The sequence below is a fragment of the Protomyctophum parallelum genome (assembly GCF_964188405.1).
Source record: "Protomyctophum parallelum genome assembly, chromosome: 10".
In the NCBI taxonomy this organism is placed as follows: domain Eukaryota; kingdom Metazoa; phylum Chordata; class Actinopteri; order Myctophiformes; family Myctophidae; genus Protomyctophum; species Protomyctophum parallelum.
The window spans coordinates 28,459,082-28,481,201 of NC_139704.1; the positions used below are offsets into that span (position 1 = coordinate 28,459,082).

Consider the following 22,120-nt stretch of genomic DNA (forward strand, 5'->3'; position numbering starts at 1 on the left):
GCGTTAGACGAGCTTCTAGTCATTTACACAGAGAGGGACATAGACATATTTTGCACACTGCATGACCATCTGTTTTTGTGTTCGTCTGTATACAGTATATGCATGCATTTATAGTTTTACTTCATTAAGGTCTTGTATTTTGGCAAATCAATATTCCACAAATCCAAACCTTGGCTAGCATATAAAGTTTTGAATTATATTATGTTTTTTTCTCCGCTGGCCTGACTTCTGTCTGTCTGTCTCTCCACCAGCCTGTCTGTCTCTATGTGTCTGTCTATCCGTCTGTCTGTCTGTGTGCTACTCTGGTTGTGATGGATAATCATTGCGAATAAATGTTTGGACTCAATTTGGTGTTCCCTGTGCGGTTAAATGAAGGTTGGATGAAGATGTACGAGGACATTCAGCACTACACTACACACTCCCACGTGTGCAAATAGAGCACATACTCCCTGGAGAGCAGATCTACGCCAGGCTGGGATGTTTACCTACTACCTAGGGCTATGGCAGTCACCTCACTCTCATTTACGTAATTACAGAAAATTGCCTTTTATGTTCACCAACAGAAAACAAAGGGAAACCTACTAAGTAAATTAATTACTGTCCACTAAATACTGTCCATAATTTGTCCATTTGTACATGTGTCTGTGTAGGTGTGCGTAGAGTCACGTAGCCACATTGCACCATACAGGTACAGATCTAATGTATTACATCGAATGGCCCTTTGTGATTTGACGATAATACACTGTATCGAGTCTTGGCAGAGTGAGTGACGTACATGTATGTACAGACAAGACAGCCTCATCACAATACCGGTACTTTCACTGCTGACGTATGGTCTGCAATCACATTAGAACGCTTTCACCTTCATTGTTCCTCTTTCTCACTCATACACAGGAAAATCCTCATCAACTCAAAATAACTCTGACTGAGAGTGTACGAATGTAACCAAACGGACCCATATTTGTACACCCGTGGGAGTTAAAAGTATCACTGTGGCTACTGGACTGTGCTGGTCAGCCCTGAATGTAAATGTGACCTGTTGTGCCATTTTCACTTTTGTATTAGGCTTCTTGTCAAGGGCTTTGAACATTTCATGTTGTGCAACTGTTGCAGTTGCGGATATAGTAATACTTTGAGATGATATATCAGTGAAGAACAGTTCAGAAGATTGCATGTTTGGGTCTGTTTAGAATGTTTCCCATACCAGAACCAAAAGCCTGGTCCTCTGGCAGATGGTTGGCAGGAAGGGGAAGGGCGGGACTTCCTCCCCTCTCAGACAGCTGCTGAGCCAACTGAAGATGCTGGGAGGCTCTGCCCTCAGGAATAACGGACGCTGCATCTGGCCAATCTGAGCTGAAAAGGAGTGTATGTGTATAAACAGTATGTGAGGATTTACCCTCAAAAACATTGATCCACATCACTTCACTCAGATCAGCTGTCTGAACCCTTCCGATAACACCCTGGACGATGCTCCACGCATCCTAGACTCTTCCCCTTCCTGGCTCCCTAACTGTGGAATACACTCCCCATTGTGGAATACACTCCCCATTGCAACCTCACAATGTTCTGCCGCAATCTGACGACTCATCTAAATCTTCACTCTCCCTCTACTTGATTACAAGGCTACCAACATGTAGACAAAAGCTTTAGTCCAGTCATTATAGGCCAGAATTAGGCTAAACCTAGAACAAATTGCAACAGTAGCAAACTCAACTGATTTTGTATCTTACATATGTCCTGAATAACATACAAAAAGTCCCCTGAAATTGTCTGAGGGGAAAGTGTTGAAAATGACCTGTACAGTATGGCCACCATAGACATCCAATATAAGGCAAATAATTTCAAAATGTCCTTTTGCTTTAAGTAGCATGTGACATGTCAAACTAGGGTGTTTTCACGATGCTGAGTCCATTCCAAGCATTAGTTTTGCATAAAAACACTCCTTGGGCTAATAACAGTCATAGCCGTCATCACAAATGTGATGAGGTCAGCACATTTGGGCAAGTGGCTATGGCCGGTATTAGCCCAAGGACTGTTTTTATGCAAAACGAATGCTTGGAATGGACTCAGCATCGTGAAAACACCCTAGTTTGACATGTCACATATACTTAAAGCAAAAGGAAATCTTGAAATTATTTGCCTTATATTGGATGTCTATGGTGGCCATACTGTACAGGTCATTTTCAACCCTTTCCCCTCAGACAATTTCAGGGGACTTTTTGTATGTTATTCAGGACATATGTAAGATACAAAATCAGCTGAGTTTGTTTTTTTTGCAATTAGTTTGAGGTCAAATTACATTATTACTGGACTACTTTCTTCAGGGTATCAACTATCAACACCATTAATACCCTGAAGAAGATGTTTTACCATGTTCCCCGTCGCTTGAAGTGCCTGCAATTTACTGGCATGTTTAACATTTGCATGCTGTGGGAACGTGTGCCAATTTCAAATGCCGGTGTGCTATTTCTGTATTTTTGAACATTTCAAATTGATGCTTTTTAAAAATAATTTATCTGATTGATCATTTTAATTATCTGTTGCACCACTAATGATATGTAATATGTCTTACCTTGGTCTATAAGGCATGTTTCAGTGAAGCTGCTGATGAATGAAGGGTAGTCTCTCCAGTACTGATCAACATAGTGCTGCAACTGCAGGTCCCTGGATATACAGCATAGAAGTGATGGATTGAAGGACAAAAACAAAACAAAAACAAAATCGTTTTTTGCAAAACAATATCAATATTTCTTATCAAATAATAAGGTCAAGAGTACTACTGTTATTCTAATCTAATCTAATTAGTTATCACCCAGTGGTAAATCAAATGTGAAAATGCCACTCGTCAGTGGCATCCCATTTCTATTCCCCTTTCTACTCATTAAGAAACAGACAATTCATTATTAAAAACAGACTTAAAACTAATTAACATCTATTCATTAGGAATGACTTGAGAGTAATTACCGAATAAACAGACTTGAGTGTAATTAGTTACCATCTACTGTATTGGTTGTTACTTTATCATTCTGGGATTCACAGTATCAACTCAAGTGAACAAGGAGAAGGAAGAAACATCCGCACACTTGTTTAGAGCTCCGTTGACAGCTCCATTGTAAGGTCTTCATCAAATATTTCAGACAAAATATGTTGCCTGATGAAGACCTTACAATGTATTACAAATTAAAATAAAATGTTTTAAATGTAATACAATAACATAACTAATAAAGAACAATTTCTTATTTTTTTATGATCCTGTCCACTAATTATCATGGCTTTAAATGCTCCTGTCACAATTTTAATATAAGAACAAGGGCTGATAAATCGAATTTGCAGTGAATGTTGGTGTGGAGTGAAAATCAGCCCTCTGGTCAAATGTTATGAACAACCAAACACACAGTCACACTGCTATCTGCATACTCACAGTCTCACACACAACGATAAACACACGACACTTCCTGCAAACCCAGCTACTGTACCTGGCCAGCTGTTGCAGCACACAGACCAGAGATTTGGCTCCAGCTCGCTGCAACTCATCCAGCAGCAGTTCTTGGTATAGCAGATGGAGAACATAGAACAACGCAGGGATGTGGGAGAACAGAGGAGCTGAACTGTCCAACCTTAGGCACGGACTGGAATGGTCCGTAGCCAAGGGAGCGGTGGCACTGCCAGCAGGGGCAGGGTAGGACACCATTGGTCCACACACAGGCTGGCTGGCCATCTGACGGTGGTAGTGGGAGCCCATAAGGTGCTCCCAGTCCTTCACAGGGAAGTCATGAAGAGGTCCATTAAGGAATGCTTCACCCAAAAAAATTAATTGGGCAAGTAATTCATAGGAAAAACAATTTGGGGTGAAGGAAATGAAAATGTTTTTTCTGTGCATGTTGAATTCACTCAGCACAGCATGCTAAACAGAAACTTATGAAAACAAGAAAAGAAAACTATCCATAATATGATATGGGCTGATGTCTTTGTCATGTCAGGCTAATAATAGGGAGCAGTAATGTTTTTTAAACCTGCACCCCTGACAATGAAATGTGTAAGATGTAAAAAGAATAGAACATAAATCAAAGGGACTCAAACCACCAACCTCATCAGAGCCTCCATCCGAGGGACGAGCCTTCTTGGCTGCAATGACTGGAGAGAGAGGCACTTCAAAGTGGAGCTGGAGACACACAAACAGGTGCAAGCAGCTCAATAAACAGCTAGCTGGAGCAGTCATAACACACACAACATACATATGCCATGGTATACAATAGAAGAACAACCGTTTTCAACTCCAGTCCTCAAGGGACCACAAGTACTGCTGTGCTGGCTACCACATTGTTAATCACCATCACCTGGTATTCCAGATCGAACCAAACCCTGATTAGAGCGCTGTAATAACAAGGGCAACAGCTGCCTATGTATGATCATAATATCTCACAGCGCAGAAATAAACAGAGAGACAACTACCATTTCACATACTGTGTACAGTGTAAAATGCAACATCACACTTAAATCAATGTTGGAGGCTATATGCCAGAATAGTGAGAATACTCACACTGCGTGCCCAGCTCAGGTGTTCAGTGTTGTAGCCCATGAGTGACATTAAACAGGTGACAAACAGGTTCCATTCAGTATGAATGCCGGGACCGCCAGGTGCATTGTAGATGTTGTACCACTTCACTAAAACCTAGACATAAAAGTTCAACATAAATAAGACAATACATTACAATCGTAACATCATAGTTACACAGGTAATATATATTATTCCAATGCCCTTCCTAAGTAGCATATTAGCATTTATTTGATCATGTCTGCGGAGATGAATGGGTAGTTAACATTTAAGCTTAAAAGTGCAGGCCCCTACCCATGTGCTAATTTACAGTTGGACCTTTGCGTAATTCTGCAGCAATTAGCCCTTCACTAAGTCCCTCCCCAACCCATCCTTGTCCAATAGGCATGTCAGCGGCGAAGAAAGCAACCGTTGCTAAACTATTTGGATTGGCATTGGACAATCGCTTTTTGGGGTGGGATTTAGTGAAGGGCAAATTGTGGGCGAGGGAGGCCATTTTTGTCATTTCAGGAAGGCATTATATTTGTCGAGATGTTTGTATTCAAATACATTTTATTTTTATTGCATCGTGGTGCGTCATTAGTGGGTGACTCCCAGTGCCAATTTCCATGTATTCACCATTATTGCCTTATCAACTGAATACAATGTAATAAGGCTATTAGAAATGCTTGCACACATGATAAGCTGTCTACTGTATGTCCTGCTTGTTTCAGAATTTACTAATGTGGTATTGGCAGATGTTTTTTTATTTTTTTATTTTGTTTTTTTTATATATACATTTTATTTAAAAAAATATTGTATTGCTTTGGCCCCATCTTGGTCAGGTCTCACTCGCAAAAGAGGTTCCATATCTTAATGTGATTCTTCTGGAATTTGAATAAATCTCATTAACTGATGGTCAAGAACATTGACAAAGCTTTGTATTAACTGTATAAGCTGTTATATTTCTTAATTCTTACCCACCTTCATAGCAGCTTCCTTTGGCAGGATGAAGCGGATAGCCTGGAGGCACTTCCTCACTGGTGTGGGAGCAGAGAAAGGTGAGTAAGAGTGAAACAGATCTCACCTCTGGTCGCTAACCATGCTTTTTTACCGTCCCTTTCTGACGCATTGTTTAAAGTGTGGCATAGAAATGGTATTCACTCCTTCAAAGATCTTTATATTGATGGGTTATTTCCGACCTTTGAACAAATACGACGCAAATTCAATTTACCCCAATCACATTTCTTTAGATTTCTACAGATACGACATTTTTTAACACAACACACTGCTTCATTTCCAAACATACCTCCCAACTCATCAATGGAATCTATATTTCTACCTGACCCATTGCTCAAAGGAGGTGTTTCTATTATTTATAATTCTCTCTCATGTTTAGATAATAATGCCTCATTGGAGTATTTAAAAACTGCTTGGGAAAACGACTTAGGAATATCTATCACTGACGAGCAATGGTCTACATCTCAAAAGTTTGTGCACTCTTCTTCAGTATGTGCCAGGCACGGTCTTATACAGTTTAAAATATTACACAGGTTACATTTGTCAAAGGAAAAACTCAACAGAATGTTTCCAAATGTGAATCCAGCCTGCGACAGATGTGGCCAGTCGCCGGCCACCCTAGCTCATATGTTCTGGCACTGCACTAAACTAACATCATTTTGGCAAAGTATATTTAAATCACTGTCAGACATTGTTGGAAGACCTTTTGACCCGGATCCACTGACAGCAGTTCTGGGGGTCGGGGGGCCCGGGGTCAAACTATCTACTTTCCAATATAACATGGTAAAATATGTGACTCTACTGGCTCGCAGACTGATACTGTTGAATTGGAAACAAGCACAGGTTCCCACTCACACTACACTTATGAAAGATGTTATGCACTACTTGCAATTGGAAAAGATAAAGTTTGAATTGAGAGGGAGTGAAGATAGATTTTACCAGACATGGCAACCCTTCATTGACCATTTCAATAGGTGCACGCTAACCCCTCCTACACAATAGATAACATATTAGAAAATTGGAAAAAAGAAAAGTAAAGAAAAAAAAGGAACTGAGGATTTTATTTTATTTTATTTATTCTCATTTAAAAAGAAATGTCAGTAATTCTGTTAATTTACAACAACGTGTTGGGAAAGTTTTGAGAGCAAGAGTGTCTGTCCTGTGGTCTTTGTTTTGTTTGTCTGTTCACATTTGTCGTTGTTTAACTGTTTTTTAGTTTTTTCGTTTTTATCACATTTATATATCTTTTTTATTATGTATTGTATGTGGAATTTACATTACCTGTCTTTATCTTTCATTTTATAACTGAATAACTCATTATTATTGTCAAAGATTGTCATATAAGTTGTCATATACAAAAAATGCCTAATAAAAACAGTATTAAAAAAAAAAAAAGAGTGAAACAGATCTGTGCAGGTGGGGAAGCTCTCCAAATATAACAATTCCTAATACTGCTAAATAATATTTAATTATTGTGATTGTGATTATTTAGTTGTTGTCCATAACAAAGGCATTTCCCTGATATGGAAATGATGTGTCAACATTGAATGGACTTTTCTACTGTCATCTTGCTCAACAGGAAACTGTCTCTGGTGTTTGTAGAACATTACTACATAAGAAAACATCAGGTAAGACCATTTATTTAACTTAATTATAAGTTTGCTTCAAATTCTCTACACAATAAAGAATGAATAAAAGTAACACCTCCATTGCTACAGTGATTAGTGATATTTCTCTAATTCAACCAATCAGATTCCTAATCACACTTCCTCCTGTGATCTAAATTGGACGGCAGGGCTGACAAAGGTCAAGGAAGAGGTAGATAAATGCCATTTCATTAGAGGAAGAATACCTCATTGGTGGAATCAATTATTAAATAATGGACGGAACAGCCCAGAGCAACATAGTATAAACACACATAGAACAATTCGGACACACGCGCAATTAGGCATTTAAGATTCCTATGGCTAGATGTAACAAAGACTGGGAGATTAGATGTGGGAAGGTTAACATTCAGAGAGGAACCTGATGTCTGAACAGACACTGGCACCAATTAGTGGTTGCTTAAACGAAAGTGGAGATACATTAGTTCACCTCAGCTTTAACCGGATAGATGATAATTGTACACAATGTGTACAAATTGGTCTACAGCTAGCTGGAACTGGCGGGGCACACCATAACCATCTAATCTGACACAAGCCTTCTTACTCTGTTCATTTTTCATTGACTGGTCGAGCATCATTAGTAAACTGGTAAAACAGCGACAAAATACTAAATTAGTCCCACCAATCACCAACTAATTGTATTTGTTAATTGCGTTGGGTATGCAACATGGCCTGGCGGACATCTGTGCTCTGAGGAGCACACATTTCTAGTTTATTTGTATCTATACTTAAAACACAAACCTTGAAGAAAAGAATAAAACTGAATAATCTCTTCACAAATGTAGGTGACTTAATCATGATCAGTCAATATTATTGGTGTGTTTACGCGTGTAAAATAGTATCCTCCATCCATCAACATTTTACGTCATCGTTACCAGCATGCGGCAGCACTCAAACCTAATTTCCACATCCTAACTGCAGTATGACTCAGAGCCAGCCGTGTGCGTTTGTGCGTGTGCGTGCGCGTGTGTAAAACGTGACTGTAAGTCCACATGCGCAAAACAAAATGTATAATACAATCATAAGTGGTAAAATCTCTTTCCAGATACAGTTGTGTGTTTGTGTATGTTTAATATTGTGAGTGTGTGTCCATGCACATGCTGCGTGTACTCCAGCCAGTGTGAATCTCACCCAGCTCTGAAGTAGCAACCTCAGGGATAGAAATCCTCAGCATTGTCCCGTTACCCAACTCCTACGTACCAAGAAGAGAGAAGGGAAAGAGGAAGGGACAGAGGAACAAACACTCACTTGGCAGCCTTGTTGCAATTTAACAACAATAAAAACAATAAAAATAACAATATTGGGGTCCAATACAATGATATATTCAAAGTATATTCAATCTCTCTCTCTCTCTCTCTCTCTCTCTCTCTCTCTCTCTCTCTCTCATATATATATATAGTTTGTTTGTTTGTTTGTTAAAATGCACGTCATATTATATATGACGTGCCAAGGTCTACATGTGTATGTCACAGAGTAATACAGGGCTCTTCAATCAGTGGCGATCCTGCAGAACTCCAGCTTGCTGCATTAGCTTCCAGAATTAGACAAAAGGTTAAGTGATTGCTTGTAGCATGTGTCATGACAGCAGCTGACACATGCTGTATGTCAATATGTGCGTGCGTGCATGCATGCGTGCACTTTTTTTCCCCCACACTGGATAAGAACATCTGTTAGTACTAAATGCTTCAAATGTAAATCATAATTGTATATGTAAGCAAGAATGTATATACAGTATGTGTTTACGTGTACACAAGCATGTAGGTGTATGCAGTACATGATTGACTGACTGTGTTTCTGTTTGAGAGCATTTTTCGAGTGTATGCGGGTCCCTATGCTGTCAAAATTGTCTATACTCATATTCTGACAGCACACCTCCCGAGAGGCAGACACACGCATGCGTGCACAGCACACACACATAACCATAATGTTTCACCGCTCCATTCATTGTAATACATTTAAAAAAAATAACCTGGGGGGGGGGGGTGCATACGGAGTTTACAGACGTTTCTACTCTGCCACAATGTTACGCTTCACACACACGGGCAGATGCAAAAGATAAAGATACAGACAGTGTATTTGTAGCAGGGTAGTCGTTAAGCAGCTCAAACCCATTAACGTTTGTTAGCAGCGCTCAACCACTGAAACCAAAACAAACGTCCAACATGGATAAAAGTAATTACTCACCTCACCTACTGCTGCAGGTTCCATAAATAATCCCAGTGTTGTTCAAGATGCATGGTTTTTATATTGTAAATAATTATCGTCACGTGGTTTAGCGACGACTACCACGATGAGAGGAGCACAACTTTGGGACTTTTGGGAGTGTCATAGTAGCTTGTTTACAACTGAAACGGACTTCATGCACACTAACTTCCTCTTCAAAATAAGATCCACGTGTAATGATTAATCAACACTAGTTTTATTTCTAAGTCTACTTACAGGACGTTAACATCTCATTTGAGTTCCTTTTGAATGCCTGTCAGATTTCTCTACATAACTATCTCAGCTGTTGGTGTGCAAATGAGCCTTGCATCTACCACGCAGAAAACATTTTGATGACGTATGCGCACTGGCGCACCGGTTGTGTACCCCCCTGATTAATAACATCTAAACATAACATGGACATAGTACTCTTATTATGCATATCGCACTATCGCCGAGATATATATAGTTGAAAAAAGGAGAGAAAAAAAACGAATGGTTCAAGCCCATTAATTAAGATTCGAGTGCCAACCCTAACGAACGAACATTCGAACCCCGAAAAACACACACACACACACACACACACACACACACACACACACACACACACACACACACACACACACACACACACACACACACACACACACACACACACACACACACACACACACAGAGAGAGAGAGAGAGAGAGAGAGAGAGAGAGAGAGCGCAATGACAGGAAAAGCCTTCCAAGTGTTGTTGCATGTCACATTTTAAACCCAGACAGAACACACACTTTGAAATAACCCTCCTCCGGCATCTCTTGTTAATGTTGCGTGTTTCACTTCCAAACTACAACACCTTGAAATGACTCACGTTTGCCTAATGGCTTCCAACATAATTACGGGATGGTAAGGACTTGACAACACCCCTGAGCATACTATGCTCAGTTTATGGCTTTGGAGGCGTACTGTACATGGGTTGCAAAGTAAGGAATATGCGAGGCTGACCAGGTCCTTGTGACGAGACCCCCATCAGTTGTTTGTGATATTATGTGGCTGGTAAGCATGTGCCAGAGTAGTGGTTCCCTACATTCTTAGCTCGAGACCCAGAAGAGACATTTGACTACCAAAACTAGTTTTAAAATGAAGATTTCAACACTTGTATGTATTATCATATCATACTATAATTCTGAATGTCTGAGTGTCTGTCTGTCAGAAACACCGCCGTATCTCCTCACCGCCTACAAATTAATAATGAATTTATTAGTGAATTAAAAATATGAAAACGCACCCAGGGCGCAGTACCCCCTGCGGCCACAAGGGGGGGGGGACAATATCTCACAACGGGTAAGGTCTAGTATTATTAATTTATTAAACTACTGGTAGTGATTTGGATATTTTTTTATATCAGGTCAGGTCAGGTCACTCACCAGTGAGAGGCGGTTGCAGACAGGGTCTCGGAGGGCGTGGATGTACGGCATGGGCTGCTGGAGTGGAGTGGTGTGGAGTGGTGTATCCAACCAGGAAGTGTCGTAATGTTTGTTCTCCGAATGCCTCAACCCCGACACTGGAGAGGGCAAGGCGGCCTGGGATGCAGGGAAGAAGAGTGAAGATGGAGGGAGAGCAGGTACAGAATCAAGGGAATAGGAAGGATAGAAGGAGAGGCGAAAGAAGGATGGAAGTTACGGATGTGAGAACAAAAAGGTGAGATCTCACCTTCCTAAACGTTTTATGTATTTTTGTGACTAAGAACTTGCTCTGATGGTGACCAATAAAAACACATACTTCGTCCAGCCTGTGGATGTGTCTGCCGGTTGCATTGGCTGGTGTACTGATGTTGTCCAGTGGAGTACTGCCACGGTATGGGAGGTGGTTGGACAGGTTGAAGGTAGGGGACAGGAGGCCTGGGACAAACACCTTACTCACCTGGGAGAACAAAAGTACAAATTAATTTATTTATGGTAGTTATTTATTTATTTAGTTAGTTTGTTGTGGTAGTAGTTATAATATAAGTCATAATTGAATTAGTGAAGATGGTTCATTTCTTCATAAAGTTACATAGAACTACTAGGGAATGATTCCACTATGTAATAATAATAATAATATAATGTTGGATCCAAAGAAGCAGGAAAGTGAGGAGAACCATCATCTTAACATAAAATCGTGATAAAACCTGAAAACAGCAGCACATATACATACAAGGTGACATGGATTGAATGCTCAATCTATTCAAACCACAAAGGAAAGTTTTTGTTGAAGTTCAACAGTGGCGCGGATTGGCACCAGCTCCCTTCTCATCACTAACATGTTGGCTAACAACTGTGTGGCCGCGCACAGCTCAGATTCCATTATACGGTTTTAACACCACCACCACAGACCTAATTACAGATAATGATAAGGCAGCCTACAGAGAGGAAGTGACAGTGTGGTGTCAGGATAACAACCTCCATCTTAACTCATTGACTGCCAGATTTATTTAACCCATTTAGGCCTGACGTCGAAATTTAAAAAATGTCTTCAAAATCAAATGTCTGAAAAACCTTATGTTTTTCTATCAGTGGTGCTCAGTATTTCATGTCAAGGACCCCAAAAACCATATGTAATTGGCCTCTGCCCCCATCTGAAAATATGCTGTTCCAGGGACCTCCCCAGAAGCAAAGTTTTAAAATTTGAGTTAAAAAGTTCACTCTGTAATAAATATATATTCAAAGATTTGAGGCACATTTTCACGATTTTTCAAAAATAGCAGAAAAAAAAATAGCAGAAAAGTTGTGCCGCACTATGAGCTTGTAGATCTGCTATTTTTCAATAGCTAAAGTATAACATAATGCTTTAAAACACCAAAAGGGGTTCCCGCCCAAAATGAGAAGACTTTTCTTTACTGACCAGGATGTCCGCAGGAAATAATATTTTCTGGCTTTTGCTATAAAAGAAAAATGTCCAAAACCGGCAATGACCAGCCTAACGTGACGTGATCTCTAGTGCCTGTGTGTGTGTTCTTCTTGCGTTTTAAAAAGGAAATAAAAGTCTTAAACATGGATGTAAAATTAAGTTTGTTCTTTACCCTGTTGACTCCTGTGTAAAGAACCAGACTTCCATTGGCCTCCAGAACCAACATGGCATCTATGTCCTGCAGAGCAGAAACATTGTTTTAATATCACACATACATGAATCAAGATACTAGCAAGCAGTGAAGTGTAACATTACATTTCATATTGTAAGGAATATAACAATAGGTGATATTGCCCCTCCAAATGATCCAGAATTAGTACAAAACACTGATGCTGGCCAACAAAACAAACAATGGCATGGCCCACGCATACAGTACCTTCAAAGCCTGATACAACAACAACAATCCCACTCACTCAGATCAGCTAACACAGGGAAGCTCTCTGAACATTGCCTAAAACATCTGGGACAGTGCTCCACACATCCCAGCGACCGAGACTCTACTCCCTCTTGGCTTCCAAACTGTGGAACAAACTCCCCATTGCAGTTAGAACTGCATATTTACCCCTAATTTTCCACCATAATCTGTAGCCGTGGTTTTGACCAGATGGAAATACTAAGCTCTTCATTTCTGACTTCAACAAGCAAAAATATTTCTCCCGTTTTTTGTCCGGAACGGAAGGTGGGGGCTAACGCCAGGGCTCCACTGGGCGCGTTGCGTCACGCGTGCGTCACGCGTGCGTGCGTCAAAAAACGAACCGGTTCAATTTTATGGTGACGGAGACGCGACGCAACGCGGGCAGTGGAGCCACCCTCCATTGATTAAAAGGGCACATTCCCGACACTGACGGAGACGCGACGCAGACGCGCCGCAGACGCGCCCAGTGGAGCCCTGGCGTTACAGAGTAAAAGCGGCCATATCTGTGCGGCACCCCGAGCTGTTATTTTGAAAGAAATCTGATTGTGTTAACCTGGTTTCTAAATTTCATGTACAGATTCTTATTTTTGATATTACGGTATATTTTTCCTGGGGTACTGAGCACTACAATGTCTGCATTTGATATATGTGCCTGTGCTTACCCTGCTTATAGTAACTCGCTCCGGATAAAGAGCGTCTACTAAATAAGTACATTGTAATTGTAAATTATAGAATTCTACACTGCTGGATGAAAGTGGATTATAGCACTATTTGGTACGTATGTAACATGCATCCCAGTGACAACAGCACAACCCTGCTCTCGTGTCCGTGCAAGTAAATATTCTACCTTTGTGGCTTTCTTTTTTCTCTGTTACATTTCTGTAATATACTTTGTAAACTCTGCTAATAGCAGTATTATTTAAATAACTGTCATATTACTCTTATTATAATAACATTATTTTCTTCTTTCACTGTGATACAGCTGAAATAGAAATATCGTACTTTTGACTCTAATACATTACCAAGGACTCCTAGAAATACAGCAGCAATGCGTTGATATTAAAAGAAAATTCAAAATGTACTTTGTACTTTAGAACAGAGGTGGGCAACTTTGACAATGGAGGGCCACTATTTCCACACTCACTCCAGAGGGCCACATTGCATATTATTGTCGTAGCAAAAATAGCTGATCTACAAGATCAGCTATTTTTGCTATATTTGAATTGAAATCTTGAATATTGTTTTGATATTTTTGAATTGGAATCTTGAAAAGTAACCTTTTATTTAATTTCAAATGCATTTAGTTATAGATATGTTGACTTTATGAAATAAATACAAATACATTGAAAATAAAAGAGACAATAACATTTTAATACTAGTAATTAGATGAAATCAATAATATATGAGTATTCTGATATTAACCGAAGGTGGGGGCCCCGGGCCGGCAGTTGCCCATGTATGCTTTAGAATACTTGAGTACCTGCAGAGGTGCTGCGTCCTTGGCAGGGATGGACGTCACATAAACGAATATGAGCTGTGACGTGTCGTTGCTCTCAATAAACTTCACACATCTGAGGAAAGATCCAAAACCATAAGTCAACATGTTATTAAAACATTCACTGCCAGGTATTAATTAATTCTTCCAAAACCGTGTTTCTCAGTGAAAGCCAAAAAAACCTAAACCAAAACAACCCAACAAACATTTTGTAACCCGGATCATTTGTTCCGTAGTTATGGGCCGTTGAATGAAGCTTGTTTTGACCGAAAACGCAATCTGGGAAAAGAATCAGAGATAAATGTATATTTCTAAATTTTCACTTCTGGTTCATTTCCGGTTATATCAGTTGAATAAAAAATAAAAAGGCCACATGAAGGAGATTTCCGTCATGATCTCTCAGTGACCTGAAACCCCCTCATCTCTCTGTGAGTGTGTGTGTGTGTGTGTGTGTGTGTGTGTGTGTGTGTGTGTGTGTGTGTGTGTGTGTGTGTGTGTGTGTGTGTGTGTGTGTGTGTGTGTGTGTGTGTGTGTGTGTGTGTGTTTTGACCTGAGTTGTTGGTGTGACTCCACCAGGAAGCAGAGGTAGTGGTTCTCACAGAGGTCAGAGGTCAGGAAAACCTTAGATGCCTGGCTGCTCATCTCCCTTATTAAACATACAAAGCACAGATACATACTGTCAAATAACTGTTGAAACGCTGTTTAAAATGTCTATACCAAAAATCACACTCGTGGGAAGTGAAGCATGCCCACTGTGGGTGCCACTTGACTAATTACTTGACAACAAGGCAGACATGCAGACAGACTGCAGCCTTTAGAGCGAGCCACTAGGACAGTGAGCTATGACTGTGCATGTCGATGAGCGGTCATAGGCTCATCGAACTCCCTCAAGGACCCCTGGGGGTATATTACCACTGCTCTAGTTTACCTGCTTGAACCAGCGGTCTCGCTACACAGCTGCTCTAGTTTACCTGATTGAAGCAGCAGCCGCGGTCTCGCTCCACAGCTGCTCCATGCAGAGGTCTGGCATGATGGGCTCCATCTCTGGCATCTCAGACTCATTGGTGGTGCTGTTGGGAGAGGGCAACAGGCTGTGCTGCCCCCTTGAGGACGGGCTGTGGAACGACGTGTTGAAACGAGCCGCACCAGAGAAGGATGGAGTCGCCATGCCTGGGGAGTGAGAGCGGCTAAAAAGGGATGCAAGGGAAGGGAAAAGAGTGAGAGAACCGATTACCGGGAACTATATAGTTGCTGAAAATGTTTCCTCGTTTGATAGTATGAATGTATCAAACTAAAACTCACCTGAGGGCAGCCATGTTGGATATACTCGGAGAGTGCACCCGTGAGTGGTATCCCGGCGACGACGGCACAATCCTGCTCTGGTGTCCGTGCAGAGTGCTGAAGTGGAGAGGAGAACTGGTAGCCATGCCAGAAGGCAAGGAAGGTCCACTAAGGTCAGAGAACAGGGAAGGTACGTTAAAATGGAACAGACGTAATGCTGTAGTAAATCAGGCAGTAATGCTACTGCCCATGTGACCTTGAGCAAGGTACTACAATATATCCTATTTCCACCAACATTAGCATGTCTATGTAGGGTTTTCAAATCTGCAAAATCAGGCAAATCAGTCTTTTGACATCGACGAAGTAGATGAGTATACTGTTTTGTTCAATAACACAAATGTACCGGTGACTGAGTACTGTAGCACACTGTCTGTCTGTCTCTCACTCACTCACAGACACACACACACACACACACACACACACACACACACGCACGCACACGCACGCACACACACGCACACACACACACACACTCTTTCTCTTTCTTTCTCTATCTTCGTCTTAGGCGAGCCAGAGGCAATACCCAATTACTACCAAACTATCCAAACCGATGATAGTAATTGTTTTGGGATTGATTGGCATGGGCAGGGCCATATTAAGACGTTGGAGTGCCCTCGGCTACAACCAAGCATCTGTATGCAGTCACGACATAGGCACACAAGGCACAGGATTGAAAAAGAAAAGAAAAACAACCGTGTTGTTGATTTGCACTGATGGGAGGGATTGTGACCCAGGATGAAGCCCAATGAGCCTGTAATAATCCCAGCCCTGCATAGGCCCGGCATGGGGCTGGAAGAGTATGGCTGCACAATCCTATTCACCTTGCAGCGGGACCCCCGGGGGAGTCCAATCGGGAGACGTTGCGGAGGTGGGAGGTCAGGAAACCCGGGGCCATCAGACCCATCGGGGTGCCGAGTTGCTCCACTGGACGCCTCAGCACTGCAGACTGCTCCTGGTGGAGGAGAGAAAGGAGGCAAGGGGACAGTTAGACCACTGCGATACACTGCGAGTAGTGAATTGAGATACTACTTGATTACTTATGTGTGTGTGTGTGTGTGTGTGTGAATGCATGTGTATATAGAGCTTACATCAGCCGTGACTTTTCGGAGCGCCCAGACAGAGTGGGTTCCCTGTATGGTGTCGTAGGACACAACTAAGGAGGGTTGACAGCAGCTGAATATAATCTTCATGGTGCTGTCTGACACGTACTGAACACGACTGCCTTCATTAACAACTGAAACACAGAAATGTACCGCCATCAACACCTCACAGGCAGACACATAAACAGTATTAAACACATAATGTGTGCCCAGTGCCCACACATACAGCCTAAAAGATGTACAAACAAAGCCACTGACACATAGATTATAATACATTGGGGTGTCTCACCTGCTGGCTTACACACCACTGGTTTGATTTCATCCAGAGGATGCAACATACTGAACACTGTAGGTAGAGGTTCCCTACAGACAGAAAGATACAGTTTAGTTTTAGATTATTCTATTTCCATTTTTTCTTCTGGTATGATTGCAAAGCCATAGAAGAATTGTCACCATAATAATACTTTATGTTAGAAGTGAAGTATTTATTTTTGTAATGTAAAAACACTAGTATTTGTGTCTGTCTATTTGGTCACTTTTTACAGTGCTTCACTATGTGAGTTTAGCATGTGTGTTTGAGTATATGTGTGTAAGAGAAAGAGTGTGTGTATCAACCCCGGAAGGCTAGGTGGTGCATCAGTCGCAGTAATTTTGCGTTCGAGCAGCAGTCCATATTTGGTCGACCACAGATTGGAGACCTGAGAGACAGAGAGATAACAGAAGATGGTGTTTGTTTCATTAATTTAGTTCATCTTAATTTATTTTACAAAATATATATAGTAAGTCAAAAACAGTAGGACATATATCGATTGCCAAGATAGTATAAATATTAGATACAGACTTTGTGGCCATCTGAAAATGTGGACGCAGATGTGAAGACAGTTATGCACAGTTGACAGAACCCACCAAAAACAAATAACCCAAACACATGCTTTATTTCACACTCAGGTTTGTGTGCGACTATTTATTCCACCAGTCAGTGATCCAACGTCTCCATCATGATTGGTTATCCTGACAACATGGGGAATACCGTCAGTATGGCTGACTCACACTGCACAGTCATGTAAAATAATAATTGATCATTTTATTTATTCTAATCTAAGGTGTCTAAGGTGCAGCAGTTATCAAGCACAAATTGCTGAGGCTCTGATCCTGTGACCATCATCAAAATGTTCACCGATGCAGCAACGTTCCAACAGTTCACTTAAACTATGAATGACAACTATGGGATGGAATTTGGGCTTAAGGGTTGTTGAAAAATGTCAAGTGGTCCACTTGGTTCTATTTGTGCACTCTCTGAATTAAATTAACAATATGGATTTTATGGTGTAGCAGGTTATTTACTGTGTCTCACCTGGAAAGGCAGCGGTGAGGTGAAATCTTTCCCGGTGACACTGTGAACGTTGACACAGTTGCTTTGAACAATACACACCGTCTGCTCGATGTCCTCATCCACTGCAACACATCACAAATCAGTCGGAGACTGGAAACAACCAACTACACATACAACTCTGGAATCAATGCTTTTCAGACAGTTTACAGATATTTGTTTTAATGTAACAAACTCTAGTACAAGAAATGTATGCATTACACATTTTTGAAAATAGAAATAGTAGAACTAATACATCTTTTACTTTTAGTAACTTTATTTTTGTTTGTCGTTTTGAGCATTGGAACAGTGCTTGCTTATAATGAAATCTCTCATCCACAATGTACTCATTCATTTCACACTCCTGTAAGAAACCACTTACCATCTTTCTTCGACTGTGGAACTGCAAAGTTACACCAAAGAGCCTGCAGAGAGAAGTGGAGAGATAATGTTGGAGCCATTCTCTTTAACTTTATAAGATGTTTACCCATCCCTATACTTTAAAATAATAACATATTTCACATTTTTATTTTAGGCAGCAGGTGCAGAGATGCCAGCATCAGTTTTTTCCAAAAGGGCCACCATCATCTCTGAGAAGTCCATCTTCCCAGACGTCCATTTTACTGAGTCAATGGTCCATTTTACTCAGTACAACTATCACATTGCTCTAATAATAGTATTAAACTCCCCTACAGCTACAAACCACTGCACAATGCAGCAGCAGCCAACCTGTTACACCAGCCATCCTAAATACAATCAAATATCTCACTACTGCAGACATGACGGTATTCCATGATTGTCAATTATAAAATGGGGATACATGATGATATACAGCACTTGTTCCCAAACCTCTTAGCTCGAGAAAGAGAAATTTGCTGTCTTCCCGGCACCAAAACTAGTGAAAATTGCACAAGCTCTCAACACGTCACTCTTGTAGATCTGCTATTTTCACTAATTGTTACGTTTTTACATTCACAGAATTTAATAAATGTATTATCTTTAAAAGTTGGGTCCCGTCCCACTGTTTGGGAACCGTCACATACAGAGTAATTGCACAGCCCTGCTACCTACCTGTTGCACTGGGCTGTCCACAGTGAATGCCTTATAGACACTGGATGCCTGGGAGCGGCTGCCTTGGCTCCAGATCACCATGTTTCCTGCTGTGTAAAGCTCCTCCTCAAACCCAGCATTCTCCTGTCCAGATCCCACACAGCCCTTCCTCAGCTGCCAGCTTTCCTGCAAATGGACAGAGAACGGTGCCGTATAACAGCGTTCATGTTTGGAAATTGACACAGACGCCGAGTGGCTCTTTGGTTTCAGCAAAACGCGATTGGGGCCAGACCGCTCTGCAGAAGACCGGGATGGTTTACCATCTATGCACTAGACATAAAGTGTGATAGAAAATGATGAGGCATACAGTGCTGGAATTGTGTCAGAACTACATTTGAAAAGGGATCAAATACCATTGATCCTGTAATCAAATAATGACATTGTAATTATTTGATTTAAGTAAGGTTAAATATGTTTATATGGTAGCTACCGGTAATTGCCTGCTTTTGGCTTAAAGTGTTCCAGGAAGAGAGAGAGAGAGAAATGGAAGTTTTTTGCGCATGTCTAGTGCACACACAATACCAGCCTGGTAAACCATTACATCCCAGTCTTCTGCAGACCGGTCTGGTTCCAACCACTGCGTTTAGCAGAAAGAAACAAACCAAAAAGTGTTGGAGCCAATCAGCATCTATCAATCACAGGGCCCTGAGCGCTGACTGGATCTTTCACTTTTTCTTTCTGCAAAATTCCCACCAAGCACTTGGTTTACCAGAATAACACAATACCGCCAGAGCCAGTAGTAACACTACAGACAGTATACATATACTCACTTTCCTATGAACTCACTCACTCACTATACAGCTCCAATTTTACCATCAACTTAAACTGAGTTCTAAAGGTCCCTCCACACAGAGCGCATTTTTCGGACTTTTAGCGGCGTTTCTCCAGTCCAGTGTGCAACCACCTTAACTGTCTGTAGCACGGCTACAACCTGATTCTATTAACCTTGTTTCTAGGAAGTAAGAGCTTTAACAGTGTTTAATCAGTGTTTAATCGGCCCTCTGTCAGCAGCAAACAGCTTTTTCTGACCACCTTTAACATAATACAAGATAATACTTAACCCATTTTGGGCGGGAACCCCTTTTGGTGTTTGAAACATTATGTTATAATTTAGGTATTGAAAAATAGGAGATCTACAAGCTCATAGCGCACCACCGAGTGGCGCGCTACAAGCTTGTAGGTCTGCTAAAAAAAAGATTATCGTGAAAATATTTATTTCAGAAAACTGGAGGATTTAGAAGTCAGGCCTAAATGGGTTAAGAGGTGAAATTATCTTTGCCACAGCTGCCAGCAGCAGACAACATACCCCCTACCCCCTCTTACCCTCTCTATCTCCTGCAAGGTAACTTCCTGGAGGGACCCCACTAGGCCAGCGGCTCCGTCCGAGGCCCAGAGCTCAGAGGCGGGTTGCAGCTGGCGGAGCTGCAAGTTGATGGCGTTGGGATGGTTCCTGCAGTGCTCACGTCCAAACGGGACAAACGACTGCAATTCCCCTGCGGCGATCATCGTGGCTCTCTCTTCACACAGGACGTCCGACATGAGTTCCAGATATCAGCATTATTTCTGGAGGGGGGGCAGGGAGAGAGAGAGAAATCAATAAATAGGCTAATGTATAAAAGGATGCAAAATATGTGGGCATTAGGGACAACTGTACACCTCAATGTAACTTTTGCTATTTTGTCCAAGAAATTTAATTATGCATTATATTTGGTAGTCTTAAGTAATGTCAAGTATACATGGTGTTAGCCCCTTTCGGGACCCTCCATAAAGCTTTTCTGAAATTTGGATGAGTTTTATGTAGGGTCCCTGCTCATAACTATATTTTCGTATGGGAATTCTGGAACGCGGACATGAATATTCTCTCTAAGATCGTATCTGCGGCGTTTGACGGCCTTTTTTAGTTTAAGTTATTCTGAATTTGTGAACTATAAGTACCTATACAATCCGCTGCGAATATCTCCTGTGGTGCGGAAGCCGTTTTGGTCGCTTTATTTCTTCTTGTTTGTTTACCGTTTATTGTACCGCCTCCCGGTGTGCGGTTGGCTTGTGCGGCTACGTCCCTGCCTCTGATCTGCTCTGTCATAGCTATAGCGCCACTAGCTAGCCAGATAGGCGGTACAATGAGGTGTCAATAAACAAGGAAGGAAGAGAAGAATCAAAGCGACCAAATCGGTCAAACAAAGAATACTTAACGGCTTCCGCGCCACAGGATATATTCGCAGCGGCATGTATGGGTACTTATACTTCACATATTCAGAAGCCCTCACACGAAAGAATGTCGTCAAAGAGCGCAGACAGGCGTTATCCACGTTGTTTATGTTTTATGTATGTCCGCGTACCAGGTGGCAGGATACTGCTGGAACAGGACCCAATGGTCTGTGTCGTCAAAAAGTCAGAAACTTCAGTACCATTGGGTTCTGCTTGGAGGGCTAACATGGTGTGAACATGCAAGGTATATCATTATCAGACTTAATTGTATCGTTCAACTTGTTTATGCCCCAAAATGATTGGATATGCAGGTTTTGTAGAATGTTGTATTATACCTTAATTGTCAAATGTTTAAGCAAGTTTTAATCACGTATACTTTGCTTTAAAACATTTTCTAAATGTGGGGTTTTGCCCACTCTTCCTTCCGCCCACATATCCTGTTACCATATAGAAGTTAACAATTATCTAAAAATAAATTAGAGGTGCATCTTTAAGAGTAAACCGATTATTCCATGGGGATTTATAAAGTGAGGGATTGGGTAGAGAACAAGATTACTGTCCACTGTCAAAGAGGACAGCTCATTCCAAAATCTCCCTGATATGAAATCATATCTGACTGTCCTGTGAACCATATGGCTATAGAAACTAATATAGAAACACATGACAAAGAACACAATGATAATAAACAACCGTTGAACATAAAAGCAAATTTCGGTGTACAATTTA

At 41.2% G+C, this 22,120-nt stretch overlaps 1 protein-coding gene across 4 annotated transcripts in view; it reads right to left on the reverse strand.

Annotated features, from left to right (window-relative positions):
* anapc1 (anaphase promoting complex subunit 1) overlaps positions 1-22,120 on the reverse strand; it is a 51,501-nt gene that overhangs the window by 28,842 nt on the left and 539 nt on the right. For all 4 annotated transcript variants that reach the window (XM_083774176.1, XM_083774175.1, XM_083774173.1 and 1 more), the window contains exons 2-23: positions 20,510-20,749; positions 19,148-19,312; positions 18,459-18,501; positions 18,062-18,162; positions 17,323-17,405; positions 16,997-17,070; positions 16,696-16,841; positions 16,429-16,559; positions 15,569-15,715; positions 15,238-15,453; positions 14,817-14,912; positions 14,252-14,342; positions 12,469-12,534; positions 11,190-11,330; positions 10,835-10,990; positions 8,350-8,410; positions 5,519-5,574; positions 4,541-4,672; positions 4,088-4,162; positions 3,477-3,757; positions 2,573-2,664; positions 1,205-1,353 (exon numbers count right to left, since the gene is read on the reverse strand). In XM_083774176.1, coding sequence (XP_083630302.1) covers positions 1,205-1,353; positions 2,573-2,664; positions 3,477-3,757; positions 4,088-4,162; positions 4,541-4,672; positions 5,519-5,574; positions 8,350-8,410; positions 10,835-10,990; positions 11,190-11,330; positions 12,469-12,534; positions 14,252-14,342; positions 14,817-14,912; positions 15,238-15,453; positions 15,569-15,715; positions 16,429-16,559; positions 16,696-16,841; positions 16,997-17,070; positions 17,323-17,405; positions 18,062-18,162; positions 18,459-18,501; positions 19,148-19,312; positions 20,510-20,725 — 2,718 coding nt within the window. In that variant the 5' untranslated portion in view covers positions 20,726-20,749. The remainder of the gene's footprint in view (positions 1-1,204; positions 1,354-2,572; positions 2,665-3,476; positions 3,758-4,087; positions 4,163-4,540; positions 4,673-5,518; positions 5,575-8,349; positions 8,411-10,834; positions 10,991-11,189; positions 11,331-12,468; positions 12,535-14,251; positions 14,343-14,816; positions 14,913-15,237; positions 15,454-15,568; positions 15,716-16,428; positions 16,560-16,695; positions 16,842-16,996; positions 17,071-17,322; positions 17,406-18,061; positions 18,163-18,458; positions 18,502-19,147; positions 19,313-20,509; positions 20,750-22,120) is intronic.